At 42.8% G+C, this 20,940-nt stretch overlaps 1 protein-coding gene across 1 annotated transcript in view; it reads left to right on the top strand.

The window, feature by feature from the left end:
- Positions 1-20,940, top strand: part of LOC138260178 (uncharacterized) — a 199,833-nt gene that overhangs the window by 131,381 nt on the left and 47,512 nt on the right. The window contains exon 5 of the mRNA XM_069208423.1: positions 17,087-17,246. Coding sequence (XP_069064524.1) covers positions 17,087-17,246 — 160 coding nt within the window. The remainder of the gene's footprint in view (positions 1-17,086; positions 17,247-20,940) is intronic.

Raw genomic sequence — 20,940 nt, 5'->3', positions numbered from 1 at the left:
GTTGACTTGGTTCTATCACATGGCAAAAAACAAGTCTATCAGAATAGGAAGAACTTCCATTCCATCAATGCCCAAGTTGTTTGTTTGGTGGACCTCTACATTTCACAGGTCTGTGCCTATTACCCGGGCTCAGTCCATGATGTCTTCATCATGTGGAACAGCGCAATTCCACAGCTGATGTCACAACTGTACCCACAGAAGGCCCGGGCAGGGTTGGTAAGTCACATATGTCATGTGTGTTTGGATCAAATGTGTGCTGCAGAAGAAATAATGAGAGGGACTGATTGTTGGACAGATGTCCAGTTCCATTTCAGGTGACTCTGCATAACCAAACCGCCCGTGGTTGTTGACAACGGTGAGGAACCCAACAACACCAGGGGAGGTCCACTTCAACGATGCCCATGGATGAACACGCCATGTCGTCGAGTGTGCTTTTGGGCTCCTGAAAGCCAGATTTAAGATCAAAGACAAGACAGGTGGAGCCCTCCTCCACTCACCCAAAAATGTACGTCTGATCATTTTGGCCTGCTGCATGCTCCACAACATTGCCCTGAGGAGGAACATCACATGTATATAACAGATGAGGGGGAGCTAGCAGTGCCACTGGGTAAGAAACCTGAAATGTCAAGTGAGGATAAGAGTGATGAGGAGGAAGGTGAAGGCTTGCGTGCAGATCTCATCAATCAATACTTTACTTGAGTGTAAGTGTGTGATAACATATGATTCATGTGATTGTATGGGAAACTGCAGTTGACAGGATGTGTTGAGTAGGGCATGTGTTTCACAAAAGACAGGGGATCTCACACTATGCAGTGTACATCCAAGGCATGTAAGCAAATTCTGACTGAAGAAATCTAGGGGCATATTTATACTCCGTTTGCGCCGAATTAGCGTAGTTTTTTTCGACGCAAATTCGGCGCAAAACTAACGCCATATTTATACTTTGGCGTTAGACGTGTCTAGCGCCAAAGTATGGGCAAATAGCGTCATTTTTTTGCGTGAACGCCTTCCTTGCGTTAATGAGATGCAAGGAAGGCGTTCCCGTCTAAAAAAATGACGCCGACGCAAATGCGTCGTATTTATACTCCCGGGCAAAAATCACGCCCGGGAGTGGTCGGGTCAAAAAACCCCGCATTTGCGCCACTTTTTAACGCCTGGGTCAGGGTAGGCGTTAAGGGGCCTGTGGGCTCAAAATGAGCCCACAGGTGCCCTCCCCTGCCCCCAGGGACCCCCCCTGCCACCCTTGCCCACCCCAGGAGGACACCCAAGGATGGAGGGACCCATCCCAGGGACATTCAGGTAAGTTCAGGTAAGTATACATTTTTTTTTTTTTTTTTTTTTGGGTGGCATAGGGGGGCCTTATTTGTGCCCCCCTACATGCCACTATGCCCAATGACCATGCCCAGGGGACAGAAGTCCCCTGGGCATGGCCATTGGGCAAGGGGGCATGACTCCTGTCTTTATTTAGACAAGAGTCATGTCCATGGGGTTTGTGCGCCTTACAATGGCGCTAGTCAGGTTAGAGTCATTATTTTGACTCAAACCTGACTAGTGCCATTCTTTCACGCTCAACCTCCAGTTTTCTTTACGCCTCCCCCACCCGGTTAGCATCATGTATTTTGACTCTAACCGGGCCTTAGCACCGGCTTGCCCCATTCCTTAAATATGGCACCTGGCTGGCGTACTGGAATGACGCAAGCCCGCTCTATACTTTTTGACACAAACCTGCACTAATGCAGGTTTGCGTCAAAAAGTATAAATCACGGCCTAAAAGTCATTGAAAAATACTAAGCTTTAGGCCAAATCTATTGGCTTTGGCAATTCCTGCTTTCAGCGTGTACATCGAAAACTGTTGCACATTTCAACACATGGTTAGCAATAAAACCTCCCCATTCTACTTCGTAAAAACAGGAGTCATGTAAATGGCGTCTGGGCGTCGTTTAAAATGGCGCAAATCGGGTTAAGACGTTTTTTTTGCGTCAACCTGACTTGCACCATTTTTAAGACGCCCTAGCGCCACTTTTCCCAACGCCGGCGCTGCCTGGTGTACGTGGTTTTTTTCCACGCACACCAGGCAGCGCCGGTCTGCTTGCGCCGGCTAACGCCATTCAATAAATACGGCGCCCGCATGGCGCTTCAGAATGACGTTAGCCGGCGCAAAATTTTTTGACGCTAAACTGCGTTAGCGCAGTTTAGCGTCAAAAGGTATAAATACGGGCCCTAATACCTTCATTATCTTCCTTGTCTATGTCAGTCTCAATGAAATGTGTATGGATCTGCTGAACTCTGATGTATGGTTTTGGTCATATGTATGTGTTTACCCTGCCTCAACTCCTTGCATTGTGTTTTATTCAGGGCTCTTCACCATGCCAACCTCATGTGAGGATTTCAGAGTTGTGACATTGGCATGGAGGATATGGTCCATTTCATCTGTATCTGCCCGGCCCTAAGAGAAGCATGTCGCCAACTGCTGAAACCAGTTTTTATGAGAAACAGGATACGTTCTTGTCAGCCAGCAATGATGAAAATGTTTTATTCAACTGATCCGCAGACAAACTGTAGACTTGTTAAAAAAAATTCTGCACAGACCAAATGCTTTAACTTGGGGCCTGGGTCTGTTAATACACCATAAAGATGTAGATTATGTTCGGGAAACATGCAGAACCAGGCACATGGAAAGGTTTGCACTTTTAATAATTGTTTAGTTACTCTTATTATTGTTTTAGCATAAATTCAAGAATTTTATAGTGGATATTGAATCTTAATTGTGTTTAGTTTTATTAAATATCACTATCCCCATATGTTGTTAGCTGGCAACATAAGGGCAGCTTTTTAAATATCCAGTTGTATTAATCGTGTAATTAGTTGACTATTTTGCTAAGATTTTAATTAATCATGCAAATAAATAAATAAATAAACATTGGCATGTACCTGTTGCTGTCCTGACATATAAAGTAGACATGGATTGCTCCAGGTAATGTTGGTTACAGACTTTGGTGTATATGTCCTTTGACAAAAGCAGCTGGGACAGTTGGTGGGAGGAATTCTGAAGTGCACAATACACTTGTTTTATGTGGTGTGTTGATCCAGTTGTCTCGTGTGTGATCATATGGCCTTGATACATGTTGTCATCTAGTCAAATCCATACATTCTCCCTTCACATTATGTTGACAATGATCCTATATTACCTGTGTGTAGCTGTCAAAGTGTTACCTCATTCCAGGCCACAATGCATGTGGCACAACACTGACATAGGTTTGTATTATATCACCAGATGCTTGTTCATTGTAATAGGACTGACCTATGATTAGGGACTATCGTACTGCCCTCTCTCTCTGTCATGGTGTATGTCAAGTTGGTAGACCAGGTTTTGGTATGTGATAAGTCTGAAGCTGGTGACAACATCTACTAATCTGTTTGCCTATTCTACAGGATAAGGTCTGACATAGCCCTTTCTTTTGTGGTCTGGGGCGGTATCTTGAGATATCTAGGCTGAGTCAACATAGTTCTGCCATTCGTGGCCATGACAGTCCAGTCATTTTGGCAGCCTATGTGCTGTACAGTGCAATGAAATGTATAGTGTGACTAGTCACTTGTGTCATTGTGTTGGTAGTAATCCTCTGCATGTCACTATGTATGGCATTTGCCTCCACTCACTCCCATAGTATGTATTCCTTATTTGCATCACATGGATTTCACATTCAACATATTTAAATAAAGAAAAGTCAGTGTTAGGCATTGTTTTATTATTAGGTGTATTTATTTACATACGCACAGGAAATTATGATTACCCTCCAAAATAGATATTGACAGTGAATGAATCAGTCATGGTGGATGTAATCATTAGAGTAGAATCCAAAGTCCAATGTTCTACTAGCAAGGTAAGTGGCTGGAGGACAGTCAACAGAGTGAATCAGTGGCACACAAAGGAGTTTCATCAGGAAAGACATACTTGCTGGCAGTGGGTTGTCTCTTTCCATCTGCACCTCCTGGATGCTTGGGTGGGCGTCCTCTCTTGTGGGGGGGGGGTCTTCAGCTATGGAGGCTGGTGTGTCTGAAGCAGGTCCTTCCCTTGGCAGGACCTCCCTTCCAGTGGCTGCAACAGATGTAGAAGGGGCTGGAATTGACTGGCCAATGGAAGGGATCTGGTGTTGTTGACAATCCCTACTCAGTGCAGTGTTGATTTCTCTCAGTACCCCATTAGGGAGACCATGTTGGTATTGTGTGCCTCCCACTGTTCATAGATTCCCCGATGGAAGTCCCTCTGTAGTTCCTTGATCTCCCTGAGTTCAGCAAGTACCTGGCCCATCACACTTTGGGATTGTTGGTATGCTCCCAAGACTTGGCTGATGGTGTCCTGTCCAGAACCAACCCCGGAAGCCACATGCCACTGGCCCACACCATCCTTCCTAAGCACCCTACCACCACGTGCCTGTGCCCTTGGCGCAGCTTGACCCTGCTACTGGTTCCAGGACCATCATTGTCAGAGGTGTTTTGCTGGGACTCAGGATCCTGGATTGAGGAGCACAAGATTATTGTCACTATCCTTGGGACACAGGTTTTGGGGCGAATGATTGGCTGAGACGTTGACACAACAGGGCTCAGAGGAGTCGATGTGGTCACAGTGAGGCTGAGAGGTGTCATCTGACCAGGTTGTCGGGAGGGGCCAGAACTATCCTCAATGTCCACACATCCAGGAGTGTTGTCCTCACAGAGGGCTTCATCTATCTTGGTAGTGGCAGTCTTTTGAGTGGTCCAAGTGGCAGGTAGACCCGTTGATGTGAGAAACAGAATGTTACTGGTTTTGATGTTTTTGGCACACATTTTGAGCTGTCCTTCCTTTCCACAATTTTTGCAGCTAGGCATAGCTGTGCAAGATGGATCTAGGTGGTTAGCCACATCACAGAGTATATCATGACCTGTATCTTGATGCCTCCCAGATGGGTAAACCACACATCTGCGAGTTCACAGGCAGATGCACATTATCATATGGACACCAGGCTGGTTCTTGGAGTTAAATGGACAGGCCCTCCTTCGATATGCAGTCATTTTCCTTCAAGATATCCACACAATATACTTGGGTATTTCCCTCAGCTAAGTACAGTTTACTGGTTGAGTAGAGGGAGAAGGGTCAGTGTGGCAGCGGACAGTGTTGTGGCTGAGTGGAGTGATGGCAGCAGGTCCTGCTGGTCTTAGCATTGCTGTCAGTGCCTGTCCTACCTACAGACTAAACAGATGCAATCCTCTCAGGTGAGTACACTCCAATGTGGAGTTCGTAATAAATGTCAGTTTTGAGTATGCTACTCTGTTCTGGATTTAGTAATGTTGGGACAGTGCCTGTTAGGATTTGTAATGCTGTCAATCCCAGTGTTACACCCACTATACAGAGATGTAGGTCCCCCAGGTGGATCTAATTCTCATGTTGGTGGCCAGACAGGGGTCTGCGGACAGGTGGACACTGGACTGTTGAGTTGTGTGACAGTGAGGGTCACAAAAGCTGAGCTGTGAGCATGCCTACCAAAACATTTTGGTGACATTTTTATTTTTGTCATTTACCTAAACTCAACTCCCCCGGGTGTTCCTGTCAAGTCCTCCGGATCCAGGATTGCCAAGACCTTCTCCTCCCATGATGTGAGTTGTAAGGGAGGAGGTGGGAGCCCACTGCCAGTCTACTAGACGTACAGCTGGTGCCTGAATGCCATGGAATGTGCCTTTCCCTTAAGTTTGTTCCACCTCTTCCTGATGTCGTTTCTTGCGCACAGGGTGGGGCCTACAGATTCCCCTCTGTTGACTATCCTTTGCCATATTTCCATTTTCCTTGCAATAGTATTGTGCTGGACTTGGGCTCCAAATAGATGTGGCTCTACTCTAATGATTTCATCCACCATGCCTCTTAACTCGTCTTCGGTAAAACAGGGATTTTTCTTGGGTGACATGGTGGTGAAATGAAATAATCAATGATAAAGGTAGGTGATGGCAAATGAGAACGTGATGAGTGATAAAATGGATTGGAAGGTTGCAAATGGGTGTGATGTGGGTGTGTAGAGGGTGTGGAATATTTGATCAGTGAGAGATGGAGGGGCGTCAATTAAGTTGGAAGATTTCTTTTTGTGGGCATTCTGGATGGAGTATTTTGCGTGGGAGTTGCAAAGGATTGTGGTGTGTGAATGGGTGTGTTTTATGGTGTGGTTTGTAGGTGTGTAAGGTGTGTGAATGTGTGTCAGCTGTGTTGTTTTTTAAATCGTCCAATGTAGTGCTGTGTATTTCTGTGGTGGCTGCTAACCACCAAGGTGCGGACTGCTATTGGAGGACCGCCACGGCATGACTGCCAATGCTATTTAGTACTTGTAATAGGTTCGGTGGTTGGTTGTCGGGCTATTGGCGATGGTGGTCGGGCCACCTATTTCCGTACATCCAACGTACTTGCAGGTTTTCTTTTTTGACTGCCTATTGTCGATCCTCCACTTGTAATACATGGGGGTCTTTTGGTGGCCGCCATTATGGCGGTCTGGCGGTACGAATGCCAATCTCATAATGAGGCCCTAAATCAGGCCATTTGTAATTTTTTCCCCACCAGGGAACTGTGATAAGAAACTGAGGCTTTCCCAGTGAGGAAGCACCTTTGGCATGCAAGAAAACCAAGTTTGTCTTGCTGGAATCCTTACTCACTGAAGAAGGATTAATTGGAACATCATTGTAAATCATGTGGAGTGCTGTCCAGCACCATTTTCCAGATTTGCAATGCTGGTGAATTTTGACAGCCAAAACATGATGTATTCAAAGGTGTAAACTCTTGAACCAGAACTTGGAGGCAACTCCATCCTAGCAGCAAAATCACATCACTGGCTATGAAATCCAGCTTCGTTCTGCTCAGAACTTTTGGTGTAAAAATAAATGGCTTCAGCCGGAACCCAACAATGATATATCCATCTTTAAGAGACCCTTTTTTGTTTCAGCCTTGCACCATTGATCTTTAGAATCAGAGTAAACCCCAAGGTAAAAACTTCGACCAGGCCAATCTGCTTGAGGTTTCTGACCTCTGCTGTATGATGGATGGTATGAAAATGCATGCTTAACACAGTGAACAGTAAACTTATACTTTACTTTGGTGCTTAGTTTTTTATGTACTTTTTGCCATCCGCATTTTAAAGTTTTTTAAATGGTTCCCTATATCCAACTTTATTTAGTTTGTTATCTTTTTGTTTCTTACATTTTTCTAAAATTATTTTGCAGTTTTGTTTTCTTGACTTTATATCTTCTGGTACTGCTTGAGCTTATCAGCACTTTTTCAGGGAACGGCTTGCTTGCAGCTCACACCAAAGCTACCATGGCTTGCAGAGGTTCTTTAAGAATGCTGTTTCAAACTAATCAGATTTTCCTTATTATGTTGGTAGGGGAAATACCCCTCTCAATTTCATAATCCAATTTCTGACACAATTCTTGTTGCTAGCTGCACAGGAGGATATTGCTATTTATGTAGCATGTCCCCTAAGGGGAAACACTATCTCCCCCATCGTGGTCATCTAGACTGTTAATCGTTAGCTTTATTTCACCACAAGCGATGTGCAGCCCTGTCCTGCAGCATTATGGAGATTGGTCACCAAATGTAAGAGGGAAAGGATGTCCCAAGATTATGCACTGGGTATCTGGGCATTTCACAGTTCTTTCACTGGACTCAGGCTACTGCAGAGCTCAGGTTGTCCACAGGTTATGCTTCTGCATTACTGAGCTATTTTATTTGTAGTTTAGTTTCCTTTTTTGAGGGCTTTGTTAGTAGCTTTCTGCATTTCTTCAAATTGTTCCTTTGGATGCACAAGATATTCTAGCAGTTTCACTACTTGGCTCTGATGACACCCGCGTTGCGGTGCCACCAAAGCCAAAATCTGGTCCCATGATACTCTTGCTTTTATATCCATCTCAGAATTCCCCAATGTTACCATATAACATATATTCTCCTGTTCTCAAACTCCTCTTCTAAAGACTCCTGCTCACTGTTTGTGAAGCAATTCACTCATAGGTTAGTGGATTATTTCAATTGTGTGCCTCTCTGTCTGCGTCTGGACCTTTTCTTGCTAAACATAATCTTTAAATAATTTTGACTGACCAATGGAAATAGATTGGTATTGCTATTTTTACCTTCAGTATTTTGTGACCCATATTATATGCATTTTAGTTTCCAATGTAATGTATAATTTCCACGCTGTTTTTTAGCTAGATCCCTACTGCTACACCACTGTATTTATGTTGTTTTGCTCTGCTCCATTTCTTAAGTATATGTGATGCACTAAATGTTTGTTGGTCAAAATAACTGTTAAAGAATTTCAAACTCACCTGAATTGTACTATACCCTATTTGAATCATCCACACCATCATTACAGTTCTTCTCCCTTCCTCATAGATGCTCTGTTTTCTTGAAACTCATCTCTCACCGTCACTCTTTACAAGTCACTTACACTTACATCCTTTCTTCTCCAGCCCCCTTTTCCCAGTCACTTTTCATATTTGTTAAGTCATTCCCTCTAACCTTCCTTCCGTAAGGGGTCTGGTGCCCAGCAACATGTGGACTGAGTGCCAAGAATGCCTTCTTCTGATCAGGAAGGAGGGTGAGGGGTGATTTCACTAGAGCTATGCATATTCTTTGATACCTTTTCAAAGTGGAGCCCCCCCTAGAACAGGGACGTAAAAACCGAGATATGTTTGGCACTAATGATCCTGCAGGCGCTGCTACAGGAAGCTCTATTTCTAAGGCTTGCAAACTATAGGTGAAATAAGCGTTATTATTCTTATATTTAAATCTGTGAGTATACGGATTTTGAAGGCAGTCTTACCCCATCCCCACAGGCAAGACAAACAATGTTTATTGTAGTTTATTATGGCACATTTTGATGCTGTTCTACAGTATAGGTTGTAATCGGAAATATGGAGTAAGGAATAGTGTTATACCTGAATACAGTAGCCATAATATCGAGAACAAATATATTGAACATATAGCATATAGTGACACACAGATTTGCTATTCATAACTTCACATCTGTACCTTGAAGATATATAATGTCGTTGTATATATATGTGGAGTTAGCTATAGAAAAAACTGTACTTATTTACCTGTCGATATTTTTGGCCCCAATATTTTAGCTATGATTTTGAGAAACGGCGATATTCCCTACTCCATTTATTTGACCCACACCTATAGTAAAGTGGCCATACATAATAACAGACCTTTCGTTTTTACACTTGTCCTTTTCACCTTCTAGTTTTGGAAGAAAAACAAGAAAACAGATGCCAGATCTCCACGCAGGGTCTCAGAGCTGAGAATAATAGCTTCTGCCAGTCATGATGCAGTGAGTTGCTTGAAATGTAGGGCACAAGACTGGAGAGCTGAGGGCTTTGTGAATTGTACGTTCCCATTGGCTGTCATCGGAACTTATGACAAAGTGCATATGACCTATTTCAAAAAAAAAAAAAAAAGCAAGAGCTTGCGGCAATCAGCAAGCTCAAAAATGGTTCTTTTAATTACATTTTGGAGCATTTTTGGAGATTCATTTTCTTTTAAAAAGAATAGTGTATTGCTTTGATAATGTTCCGCCTTAAGTTAAATAATACTGAAACATAAAACGTAACAGTGACCCTTCTATGTATTTAAACCGATTTGTCACATAATATGACTTTGATACATTGCTGCAAGGGAAATGGAGGTAGGAATGGGATTTTCGCCATGTGCTTTTTATGTCTGCTTCTATTTGGGTATTTTTTACTGCACTACCTGTGCTGAATTTCCCTTTCTAATTCACTTTCATATATTGCCGGGATCAAGTTGAAAAGGAAATATTTGTAAAAGAATCGGTTGTCAGCCAGGGCTTTGCTGGTCATTAGAAGGCAATCGCATGTTTCAATGGCAAGAACGATATTCTATGAGTAAGAAACAAAATATGTGCTCCTTTCTTGGGGCTGTAAATGTGTTTCGAAATTCATTTTCACATTTCTAAATACAAAAGGTAATGGGGTCTGTTAGAATTTGACAATTGTGGACAAATAGTGAATCAAAGTTATCAGATTTTCTTTATTTAGGAACTTTTGTTACCCTACAATATGTGCAGTTTTGCAGCCCTGCATCCACAAAGGCTCACTTATGACACAATTACTCAAATACTGTAACACTACAGGCATAAGTAGAATATCTCTTGTTCAACATCACAATGTTGAAATTGAGGGAGTTGCTACTGTAAACAGGATGTCTAATTTTAAAGTGTGTTTCTAAGCCAAATAAACTCAGGACTTTCTTCTTTTAAACACATTATAAATATCTCATATTCATTTTCTAGATATAGTAGATGTTATGTAGAACGCATGTGCCCTACCTATGAAACGGGCTTACCAAATGTTTATTTAAGAAGGAGAAATTACCATTTTCTGTTTTTTGCACAACGTTCACTGCCATCTACTCTAAGGGCTAGACGTATCAAGCGTTTTTGCATTCGCAAACGGTGCGAATGGCCGTTTGCGAATGCAAAAATGCCTTTCAGTGTGTATGAAAGGCATTTGCTGTGCAATTTTAAGGAATCGCTAAAATAGCGATTCCTTAAAATTGCGACCCCATTTAGAGAATCGCAAATTGCGATTCTCTAAATAAGAAATCACAAATAAGGAATCCTTATTTGAGATTTCTAAATCACATGTATCAAGCTTTTCCTTAATGCGAATTGTGCATTAAGGAATCGCTATTACCACCAAGTTGAACTTGGTGGTTAGCATGTGCAAATTTTAAAAATGCATGAAAAATGCATTTTTAAAATTGACATGTATCGCATACATGCCCCTTTGGCATGTGTGCGCCTTACATGTCCTTAAAAAAATTTCTTGGGGTGCAGCAGAGGGGGCCTTAGGCCCCCAGCACCCTGGGTTTTGCATTTCCCAAATTGCGAATTCCAGTTAGGAATTTGCAATTTGGGAAATGCAAAAAATTCGCAAATATGGCCTACAGGCCCATAGGTGCGAATGGGGCCGGTATCACAATTTGCGATTCGGTATAGCATTTGCGATTTTTAAGAAATCACTATTACCGAATTACAAATATGATACGTACCATTTCGTGATTCAGAAATAGCGTTTGTTGATATATCTAGCCCTAAATGTCCAATTTTGGCAGGGTAAAACTCTGGCTGTAGTTGACCAACTTCCAACGAAGACTACAGAAAAAACACACGTTGGCCAACCAAGATTTCTTATGGAATATTAGTTAAAGGTTGGTTGAAGTAAATACAATTGTACAACAACAACGCAAAAACGAATGCAATTTCATTCATATCACTAGGTTGGCACAATTCAAATGAAATTCCATTGTGAGTTTTTGTTTGGAGTGGTACAATTCTGTTCCGCTTTTTTGTAGAAATCCCTGAAAGAAGGAAAGAATATATAAAGAGGCGTAGCCTGAAGGGGCTGCTTGGGGTGTTACAGCCCCCCTAATAAATATGTTTTCTGATAAATAGTTGGGTACAGGTGCTTTTAGTTGTGTATGGTGAAGTGTCTGTCGGATATCACAAGGCATTTTTCCATACACACAGGCAAAAGCTTACACACACACTCTAACCCTCTCCTGCTTTGAAAGTCTTCATAAATGTTGGTTGTTTTACCAAATAGTGTATTTCCTCTCACTTAGTACCCCTAGCAATCAGTATTTTTATGCCTTTCCACTGCCCCTATATTGCCTCTCATGCTCCCTCCTTGTCTAGAATGTATTTTAACATGCTATGCCAGAGTGGTTGTTAGGAAATCTGAAACTTGTTCCCCCAATCTTAGTGACCAATCTATGCCCCAGAAAACATAGATGTGTATGCTGATTACTTGAGAGTATCGGATACAAATCCACCTTTCGCCCACATTTGACGGGGTTTGCTGGAAACATTTTGGACAATGATTTAGGGATAGGTGGTCGATTTTTTGTTCCCATTGTGGAAAACTGATCGATGACCCTTCCGGTAGTCTTTGCATAAAAGAATTGAATGCAAAGTCTCAATTTGCACTACCCAGAAGTACACTGTGATTCATAATAGTCTTTATGAGTTGTAATGCAAGCACTATTAGCCATTATGATTTGTAGCAAAGTCACACATGTATCTTGAGCAGTAATTGGCCATGCCTGACAAGGCTTGTAGCATGATTACATTGTCTTTGAGGGGGGTCAGAAAGATAACAGTGCTTGCACCTTATCCAGGTCAGGAGTCTTTCCCCCTTCCGAGAATATGTGTCCGAAGAAGTTAAGTTTGGTTTTGTGAAACTCACTTTTCTGCATTCAGAGTGAGAGCTGCATCAGCAAGTTATTTACACACATGCATAAAAACCTTATCATGCTGCTTTTGTGCTGCCCCAAATACCAGTATGTCATTACTGTAATTGAAATAATTCAAAACAAAGTGATTAATTTGTTAAATAACATCCTAAAATATCAATGCAGCCAAACAACTCAGTCTTTTGAATCTGAACAAACCAACATGAGTCAAAGAAGTAGTAATGTACCTATAGTTGTCTTCCAGTTTGTGTTGATGAGACCCGTTGTTAGGTCAAGAAGGGAGAAGACTTTGGCTCCTTTCAGCTGCATGAATCATGTCTGTTATGTGAGCACCAGGATGTCTTTCTCTATTGATTGCTTTGTTGGCGTGGTGCATATCAACACAACTGAGCACTGTCCTTTTTTAGCACCACAACTATGGGCGAAAGCCATGGAAGAGGACCGGTGAAGCACTCAATGATGTCATGTTTCAACAGTATTTCTAGTTATTTCTCAAGAACTCTTGTAAGTGAAAAGCAACTGTGCGGTATGGTTGAGCAAAAGGGTGAATGTTCTCACTAATGTGAAGTTGCACTTTCATATTTTTAAGACTCCTAGGCCATGAAACAAGAATGGGAACTGACTTGCAATTTCAGCCTGAGCATGGATGTTGTAGTGGAGAGATATTAGTCCAATGTCAGCAGCAGTGCCAAAGCTAAGCAAGCATTCACTAGATGAAGTTTCTTGAAGGACATGGATTAGTGCTTGCATTGATGTCATTTTGTGTCGCAAAGTTGCTGTTAATGACCCTCAACTCTGTAACGGTTGTGAAGCAACCCACATGTATACCTTCGTGTTTGACAGAGTAAGGCACAACATAGGAGACATTTTGTTTAGCACAATGTTCTAATTGATTTTGTTGCTTTGTTTTTTGACTTTCTTTTGACTTTTGATCTTCTTTGCAAGCAGCTAACCCTACATGTGCATATCATTCCTTAGTTGAGCTCATCAGTGTACATATGTCTTGTTCACTAGTGCTTGTTAATGATTTTGAACAGCCTTTGCATGATGAACTTGAAGATGATCACTGTGCTTGGTTTGTACTTCCTGTAACTGATGTTGCCTTTTGGTCTTGTGGACGTGGCGCTAATGCTTCTGGAACCTTCTGACAGCCTTTTTCTTTTCTAACTCTGATGCACTTAGGCCCATACTTATGGATTTTGCAACAAAACTGCACTAGCGCAGTTTTGCGTCAAACTCATAGCGCCTGCTAACGCCATTCCATAGCGCTAGCTAGGCACCATATTTATGGAATGGAGCACAGTGGCGGAAAGAACAGGCTAGCTTCTAAAGAAAAGACGCTAGTGGGGTGGTAGAAGAGGAAAATGTGCTAGTGGGCCAGAAACAATGCTAGGCTAGTTGGCGGCAATAAATATGCTGCTAACCAGTCTAGCATCATTTTCGGAAGCACTACCACCAAAACATGACTCCTGTCTCAGTAAAGATAGGAGTCCTACCCACCACCCTAATGGCCAGCCCTGGGGACCAGTGTACCCTGGGCAAGGCCATAGTACCCAGTGCCAGGCAGGGGGCCCTATATAAGGGGCCCCCATTGGCACAGAAAAAAAAAATGTACCTGTACTTACCCAGGATGGGATGGGGTCCCCCATCCTATGGCGTTCCTCTGGTGTGGGTGGGGGTGTTCCTGGGGCTTGGGGTGGGAATCTGTGGGCCCACTCCATGGTGTTTAGCCATGGAAATGAGTCCACAGGTCCCCTAATGCCTGTCCAGACCCATTATTTTGGTCCACCTAATCTGTGCGTGTCATTTTTGCGCCGGAGTATAAATAAGGCAGTAGGGGGTTAACATGATATTGTGGATGGGCATGCCTACCTTGCATCTAATTAGGTCAAGGTAATTTGCTGCATCCACAATATGATGCTAACCCATATATTTTGACGCTAGATGGGTCTAGTGTCAAAATATAAATATGGAGTTAGCTATGCCCGGTTTTAGAGTCAACATTTTTGATGCTAAAGCGGTGCAAGCCAAGTATAAATATGCACCTTGGTTTCTTTTTCGCTTTGCAGACCATTATGATGTGGTTTTCTTTCCCACATCATTTGCAGTCCTAAGGCCTGACATTTACCTTTAGGGAGAAATGAAAGGACACATCGGAAGCTTAACTTTTTGTTCTTAGGTGACGTCGACTTTTATGCATCTGTTTTGTGCTCTTACTCTTTTTTCATGATCAACGCTTATTCATTACTAACTGCTCCTGCTTCCATATCAGCAGCTTGTTGATCTGGTCGTTGTTCTGCCCTTGCAGCCAATTTTATTATTTCCAAACTGAGTGGCTTTCTCAACATGCATCTTCTAATGGAATCAGAAAGGCAGTTGATGACTCTGAGGTGCATGGCTTCCTCATCATTAAAGTTGCACAACTTACAGTGCTTGAGAAGTGCATCAAGTCTCTCAACAAATTCATCCATTTTTGTCACCAGCTTGTTGATGTGCATCATTGAAGATGTACCTCTCATAGTCGACATTCGGCATTGGATTGAACTTGGCATCCAATGCTTCTTTTATCTTTTGGTATGATGTTGCATCAGCTTGTGAGACTTTTTTTTAGCACTTCTTTCACTCCATCATCAGCAAGATTTTTCAAATATTCAATGATTTTCTTATTGTTATCTTCTCCTAGCACATCTATGAAGTCATTGAACATTTGGATCCATGCAGTCCACCTGGCACCAATGTTCTGTTTCTTTGTGGTCTCAGACAAAGTTAGTGGCTTCAGGAATTTAGCCACATTGTACTTTGCAATTCCTTTGGTCACCATTGAGAGCAATGTGTTGTTCAGGCAGTGTTTGTCTTGTAAAGTATGACTGGCAACCTCTCCATGTAACCCTAGTTGCTTGGGCCTGGTTGTCAGGCCCGATTTTCAAGGTCATATGGCACCTTACTCGTTTGTGCCGATAAGTATATTTATTTCTTTTTTTCCATACCTGGTTGCCACTGCATTTAGTGCTTGCTTTGCATTGATGATGGCTCTGTGTTACAGGCCAACGTGGAATTTCTTCTTTTAGCTTTACCAATGGGATTTGGTGGGCTTTTTGAATGTGCTCTTCTGCAGGCTGTCAACTTCTTTGATGGCCATGTATGGGCTGAAGTGGGTCTTCAACTACACATACACCAATGGTAGACCACTTTGCAATCGATTTTGGGGCACACTTGGCACACACAAGCAGTTTCCTGTATTTTTGCAAAATCTCAGGGAGAGCAACTTTGTTTCTTCAGGGCACATATCCCCTACTTATCGCCAGTTGTAACATCCTCCCTAGCCCACAACATGTAAATGAACACACCCCACATGGACTTCTGTAACAGATGTCTTTATTCTTCAACATACGATTGCGCTCTGCTCGCATTACTTCAAAACATTTATGAACACACCTTAACACCTCCCATTCAGTTACTTAATTCCATTCTAAAGTCCAACCAGGACCTCAAGAGCCTTACCACACATGATACAAAAGAAAATACAATATGGCTCAACACAACACAAAACATACTGTCAATTTATAATGTATTATAAAAGCCCCCAAGCGCTGTGCATGTGCTGAACAAGCTCTACCATAAACCTTAGTAAATATCCTGCTTAGTCCAAATATGAAAATGAGTGCAATTTCTCGTCTTTCTGCTGCACAAATCAGGACTGTAGTTACAAATAAACAATTTTGAAAGCATGTACATTTGGTTCTTTGTGACCAAACTTCATCAAACTGTCAATTTACATTTTGGGAGAAAAGACAAATATTTATGCAACATTTCAGCTGGCCACAAAGGTCATAAATTGTACCGGTGGGACTCAAAAATGCTTTCTAATTTTTATAGGAGAGTATACACAAAGGGCAAAGCTGGAGGCTGAGCGCATTTGCCTCAACAATTTATCCACATAAGGAATGTTACACCATTTCTATGCACCGTAATACCAAATCAAGCATGCTGTCTCAAAACACCAGATTGTATCGTTTTGGAAAAATAGACTGTTCAAATGCACGCCGCCCCCATGTGAATACTTGACACGTTTGAAATTAAAAAAGACCAGCAAGTCTGCTAAGGGGATCCCAATTCATGTACAAAAAAAGACTATTGACGTGAGATGTCAAGAGCAAAAATCTGTTGTAATTTTAATTTGTGTTTTAATTGTATTTTTTTTAATCTATTGGAGAACATTCTTAAGAAACGACTGAACGAACTAGATGACTTGTGGAATATCTACTTAAAAAATTAAACATGCATTGAAAATGCTCTTCTCCCATCTGTGCTGCTGCCAGGCTGCCAGAGAAAATGCCATAAATAATCGAATCATCTAAGACACTTTAATAACATTGCAATTGTATGTGTGAGGCACTAAAAGTGCAAACTCAGGCAGCTGCATATTTAAACAATTTTTACAGCTGTGGGGAGGACAAGCACTTTTTATTATGAAAGCACACAACTTCTGCCCAATCAAAATGCATCTCTGGCTACCAAAATGGGAGCAGAGGTAAAGCGTCTCTCCTGGTGATATTGTCATAATTTTTTGGCGATCAAGTCATATCAGTATATAAATGATGAGTTGGTTTGATTTGACTCATGTACGGTTAGATTCATGACCTGTGGAACTATTTCCTGCTATATTTAATGCTATGTATTAAATATATTCACTTGGTCATCAAATGTATGTGCTGAACAAATACTGTTGATAACCTGTAGTAGGAGGACATTCTGTTTTAGAATGTTAATTGTGAGTGTAACAATGGAATTCTTTGCTAGATTACACAAGGAAAGTTGGCTGCTAGATGCCCTTCAACGGATCAGTGGCAACGAAAATGAGTTCTGCATCCCACTTGACATGGAGATTTCGAATCAAGAGTTGAGCTTTGTGGTGAAAAAAGCTGAACAATGGAGAGGCCTTAACGGCGAAAGAAGAAAAGTAAGTAAGGCAGGATTTGCAATTGCACACTGCCCAAGATGTTCATGAAGAAAAAAGCCAAAATTAAAGTATTTTCTGACATGTTAACCTGTTATCTTGATGTGTTAGTATCCATCATTCCGTTACAAATTGTAGCACTGAAAGTCTTTAGTTGTCACTATTATGTTCCTTCAGATGCAATTTTTGTAACTATAGATTGAATTTATACAGCTCCCACTGCCCCAACAAGGCGTTGAAGCCCTTTGCGGAGAGTAGTATGTTACTTCGGAAACCCAAGATTAGAGTTATTTAGGCCCGTATTTATACTCCGTTTGCGCCGAATTTGCGTCGTTTTTTTCGACGCAAATTCGACGCAAAACCAACGCCAACTAACGCCATATTTATACTATGGCGTTAGACGCTTCGGGCGCCAAAGTGCCCGGAGTGTGCGTCATTTTTTAGCGTGAACCCCTTCCTTGCGTTAATGAGATGCAAGGGAGGCGTTCCCGTCTTAAAAAATGACTCCCAGGCCTTTACGTGGTATTTATACTCCCGGGCAAAAATGACGCCCGGGAGTGGGCGTGGCCAAAAACGGCGCATTTGCGCCGCTTTTTAACGCCTGGGTCAGGGATGGCGTTAAGGGACAAGTGGGCTCAAAATGAGCCCACAGTGCCCTCCCCTGCCCCCAGGGACCCCCCCTGCCACCCCTGCCCACCCCAGGAGGACACCCAAGGATGGAGGGACCCACCCCAGGGACATTCCGGTAAGTTCAGGTAAGTATTATTTTTTATATATATTTTTTTTTTTTGGGTGGCATAGGGGGGCCTGATTTGTGCCCCCCTACATGCCACTATGCCCAATGACCATGCCCAGGGGACATAAGTCCCCTGGGCATGGCCATTGGGCAAGGGGGCATGACTCCTATCTTTACAATGATAGGAGTCATGTTGATGGGGGATGGGCGTCGAAAAAAAATGGCGCAAGTCGGGTTACGACGATTTTTTCGACGTAACCTGACTTGCCCCATTTTAAGACGCCCATACGCCATTTTCCCCCTACGCCGGCGCTGTCTGGTGTACGTGGTTTTTTTCCACGCACACCAGGCAGCGCCGGTCCGCTTGCGCCGGCTAACGCCATTCCATAAATACGGCGCCCGCATGGCGCTTCAGAATGGCGTTAGACGGCGCAAAATTTTTTGACGCTAAACTGCGTTAGCGCAGTTTAGCGTCAAAAAGTATAAATATGGGCCTTAGTATAAAATCGTGTTCAGTATGCCAGTGCTGAAAAAAAGAGAGTGGAATTTGTAAGGGGAACCTAACTGTTTCTGTCTTAAGTAGAAAAAAATGTATTATGAAGTAACCTTTATAACACAGCTTCATCTCTGCTATTTTATAGGTATATCAAATGAAAATGGATTTGTATTGTGCTGTGTTTTTAGTGTAACTTTATCATATAATATAGATGTGTATGCATACAGGTGAAAACAAATATGGCCCAAAAACACTTTACTTTGAATAAGTGTACTAACAAACACAAGTTAACACATTCATTACTACATTAGAGTCGTCACACTTCATGTATTACCACTGTACAGCAGCATTATTGACTTGAGACAACAGTGCCTTATCGATAATATTCTAGAATCACCTTGCAAGAGAACACCACTAGGTCCATACCCAAAAGATTTGTGGTTTTAGCTCACTGCACATATTTTGTTCTAAATATTTTACTGGCGTTTTTAGTAAAATATAAAAGCATAGCAACACAATGTGTGGATACATGTAGCTGTGGAGAACTCGAGGAGTACAGCCATAGCAATACAGCAACAATGATAATGGAAATGATCTCAAAGTACCGCTTACGGGAATTGATGAGCAAGGAGGTTGAGCTGAAGCTTTGCTATAAGTTTGGATGTTGTGAAGAACAGTTGAGATTAACATAATTCTGAAAACAAACAGTACAACAGTTGGTCAGTTGGTGTACTCTTTATCTGAAGGATGAACAACACTAAGGTGGTCATTCTAACCCTGGCGGTAAAAACCGCCAGGTCGAATGACCGCGGTAGCACCGCCAACAGGCTGGCGGTGCACCGCTGGGCATTCTGACCGCGGCGGTTCAGCCGTGGCCAGAAACGGAAAGTCGGCGGTGTACCGCCGACTTTCCGCTGCCCTTGAGAATCCTCCATGGCGGCGGAGCGCGCTCCGCCGCCATGGGGATTCTGACACCCCCTACCGCCATCCTGTTCCTGGCGGGTCTCCCGCCAGGAACAGGATGGCGGTAGGGGGTGCCGCAGGGGCCCCCGTAAGAGGGCCCCACTATGTATTTCAGTGTCTGCTATGCAGACACTGAAATACGCGACGGGTGCCACTGCACCCGTCGCACCTTCCCACTCCGCCGGCTCCATTCGGAGCCGGCGTCCTCGTGGGAAGGCTGTTTCCCACTGGGCTGGCGGGCGGCCTTTTGGCGGTCGCCCGCCAGCCCAGTGGGAAACCCAGAATGACCGCCGCGGTCTTTCGACCGCGGTACGGTCTTCTGGCGGTTCCCGCTTGGCGGGCGGCTCCCACCGCCCGCCAACATTAGAATCAGGCCCTAAATAAGGCAGAGATCACTAAAAGAAAGAGGAGAGGAGAAAAGAAAAGAGGAAAGCAGAGGAGAGGAGAGGGAAGGGGAGGGCAGGGAGAGAAGGGAGCCATGAGAGCCATTGGTCGTCTGTCTAAGTCAATATAATGTCAGTGCTAAGACAGTGCAGTGGGATCAAGGGGATTCCTTGCAAATGTTACAGATTGTGCACAAATGTTCTAGTGTTTCCCATATGTATTGTACAGTAGTTGGGTTGCTTTTGTCATGTGATTGGGATATGTGTATGCTTCTAAAAATGAATGTGTCTAAGGTAAGTAACCCAAGCCCACCATGTATGGAAAAATATATTGTTGAAGGATTTCCAGTCAATAAGTATGCTTTTAAGGGCAATAGTGAGTAACAGACCAAGTAGACTGAGATCTGAATCTGGGTGATCGATAGGAGGCATGGCTGAGAGCGTTAACATTGGGAAGTTCAGAGAGATGGAAGTTTTGAAAATGTTATTCAATCATGAAGAGATGCTCACTGAAAAAGAGAGGCTGGGACATGAGAAGAACATATGTTCAACATCAGCAGTTGATGATTCACAGGCCGAGCAAGTGTCAGACTCTAAGTTTTCATTTAAAAAGTTTAGTGGTGGTCCAACAGAGGAAGTGAGCTGCAAAGAACCCCATTTGTATCAGTGAGGGGATTAATTTGTTTTTTCAAAGCAGCTGAGGGCAGATTTGTGACCAGTTTTCCACAGCAAGGGGTGGTGAGGCTTCAGAGGAGAAGTGAGAAGACCATTTGCTCAGCAAGGTAGGAATTTGCTGGGGTGTAGCTTTGTTAGGCTTGAAAGAGCTGAACAGTGGGAATAAGAATTCAGTTTCTGAAGTAGGCCTAACTTGGACACTTTTGCTTTAATTTTTAGGAAATCATAGAAATCCAGGTTAGAAAGCCAATGCTTCCTAGCTACAGTAGACTGGATAATGGTTCGGAATCCATATGCAGTTATGTACTAGATAGATACCTTTGGCAGCTCATATCTGGCTGATGGTTGATGATTTAGCAATCTACAGTTTCTTATTCTTCTATAATAAGATGGAGGAGGATTTCTGCATTGTGGATGGGAGGGCTTTGCCTACAGATAATAGGG

Source organism: Pleurodeles waltl, chromosome 2_1, assembly GCF_031143425.1.
Source record: "Pleurodeles waltl isolate 20211129_DDA chromosome 2_1, aPleWal1.hap1.20221129, whole genome shotgun sequence".
NCBI classification, from domain to species: domain Eukaryota; kingdom Metazoa; phylum Chordata; class Amphibia; order Caudata; family Salamandridae; genus Pleurodeles; species Pleurodeles waltl.
This window is presented reverse-complemented; position numbering and strand designations above follow the sequence as displayed.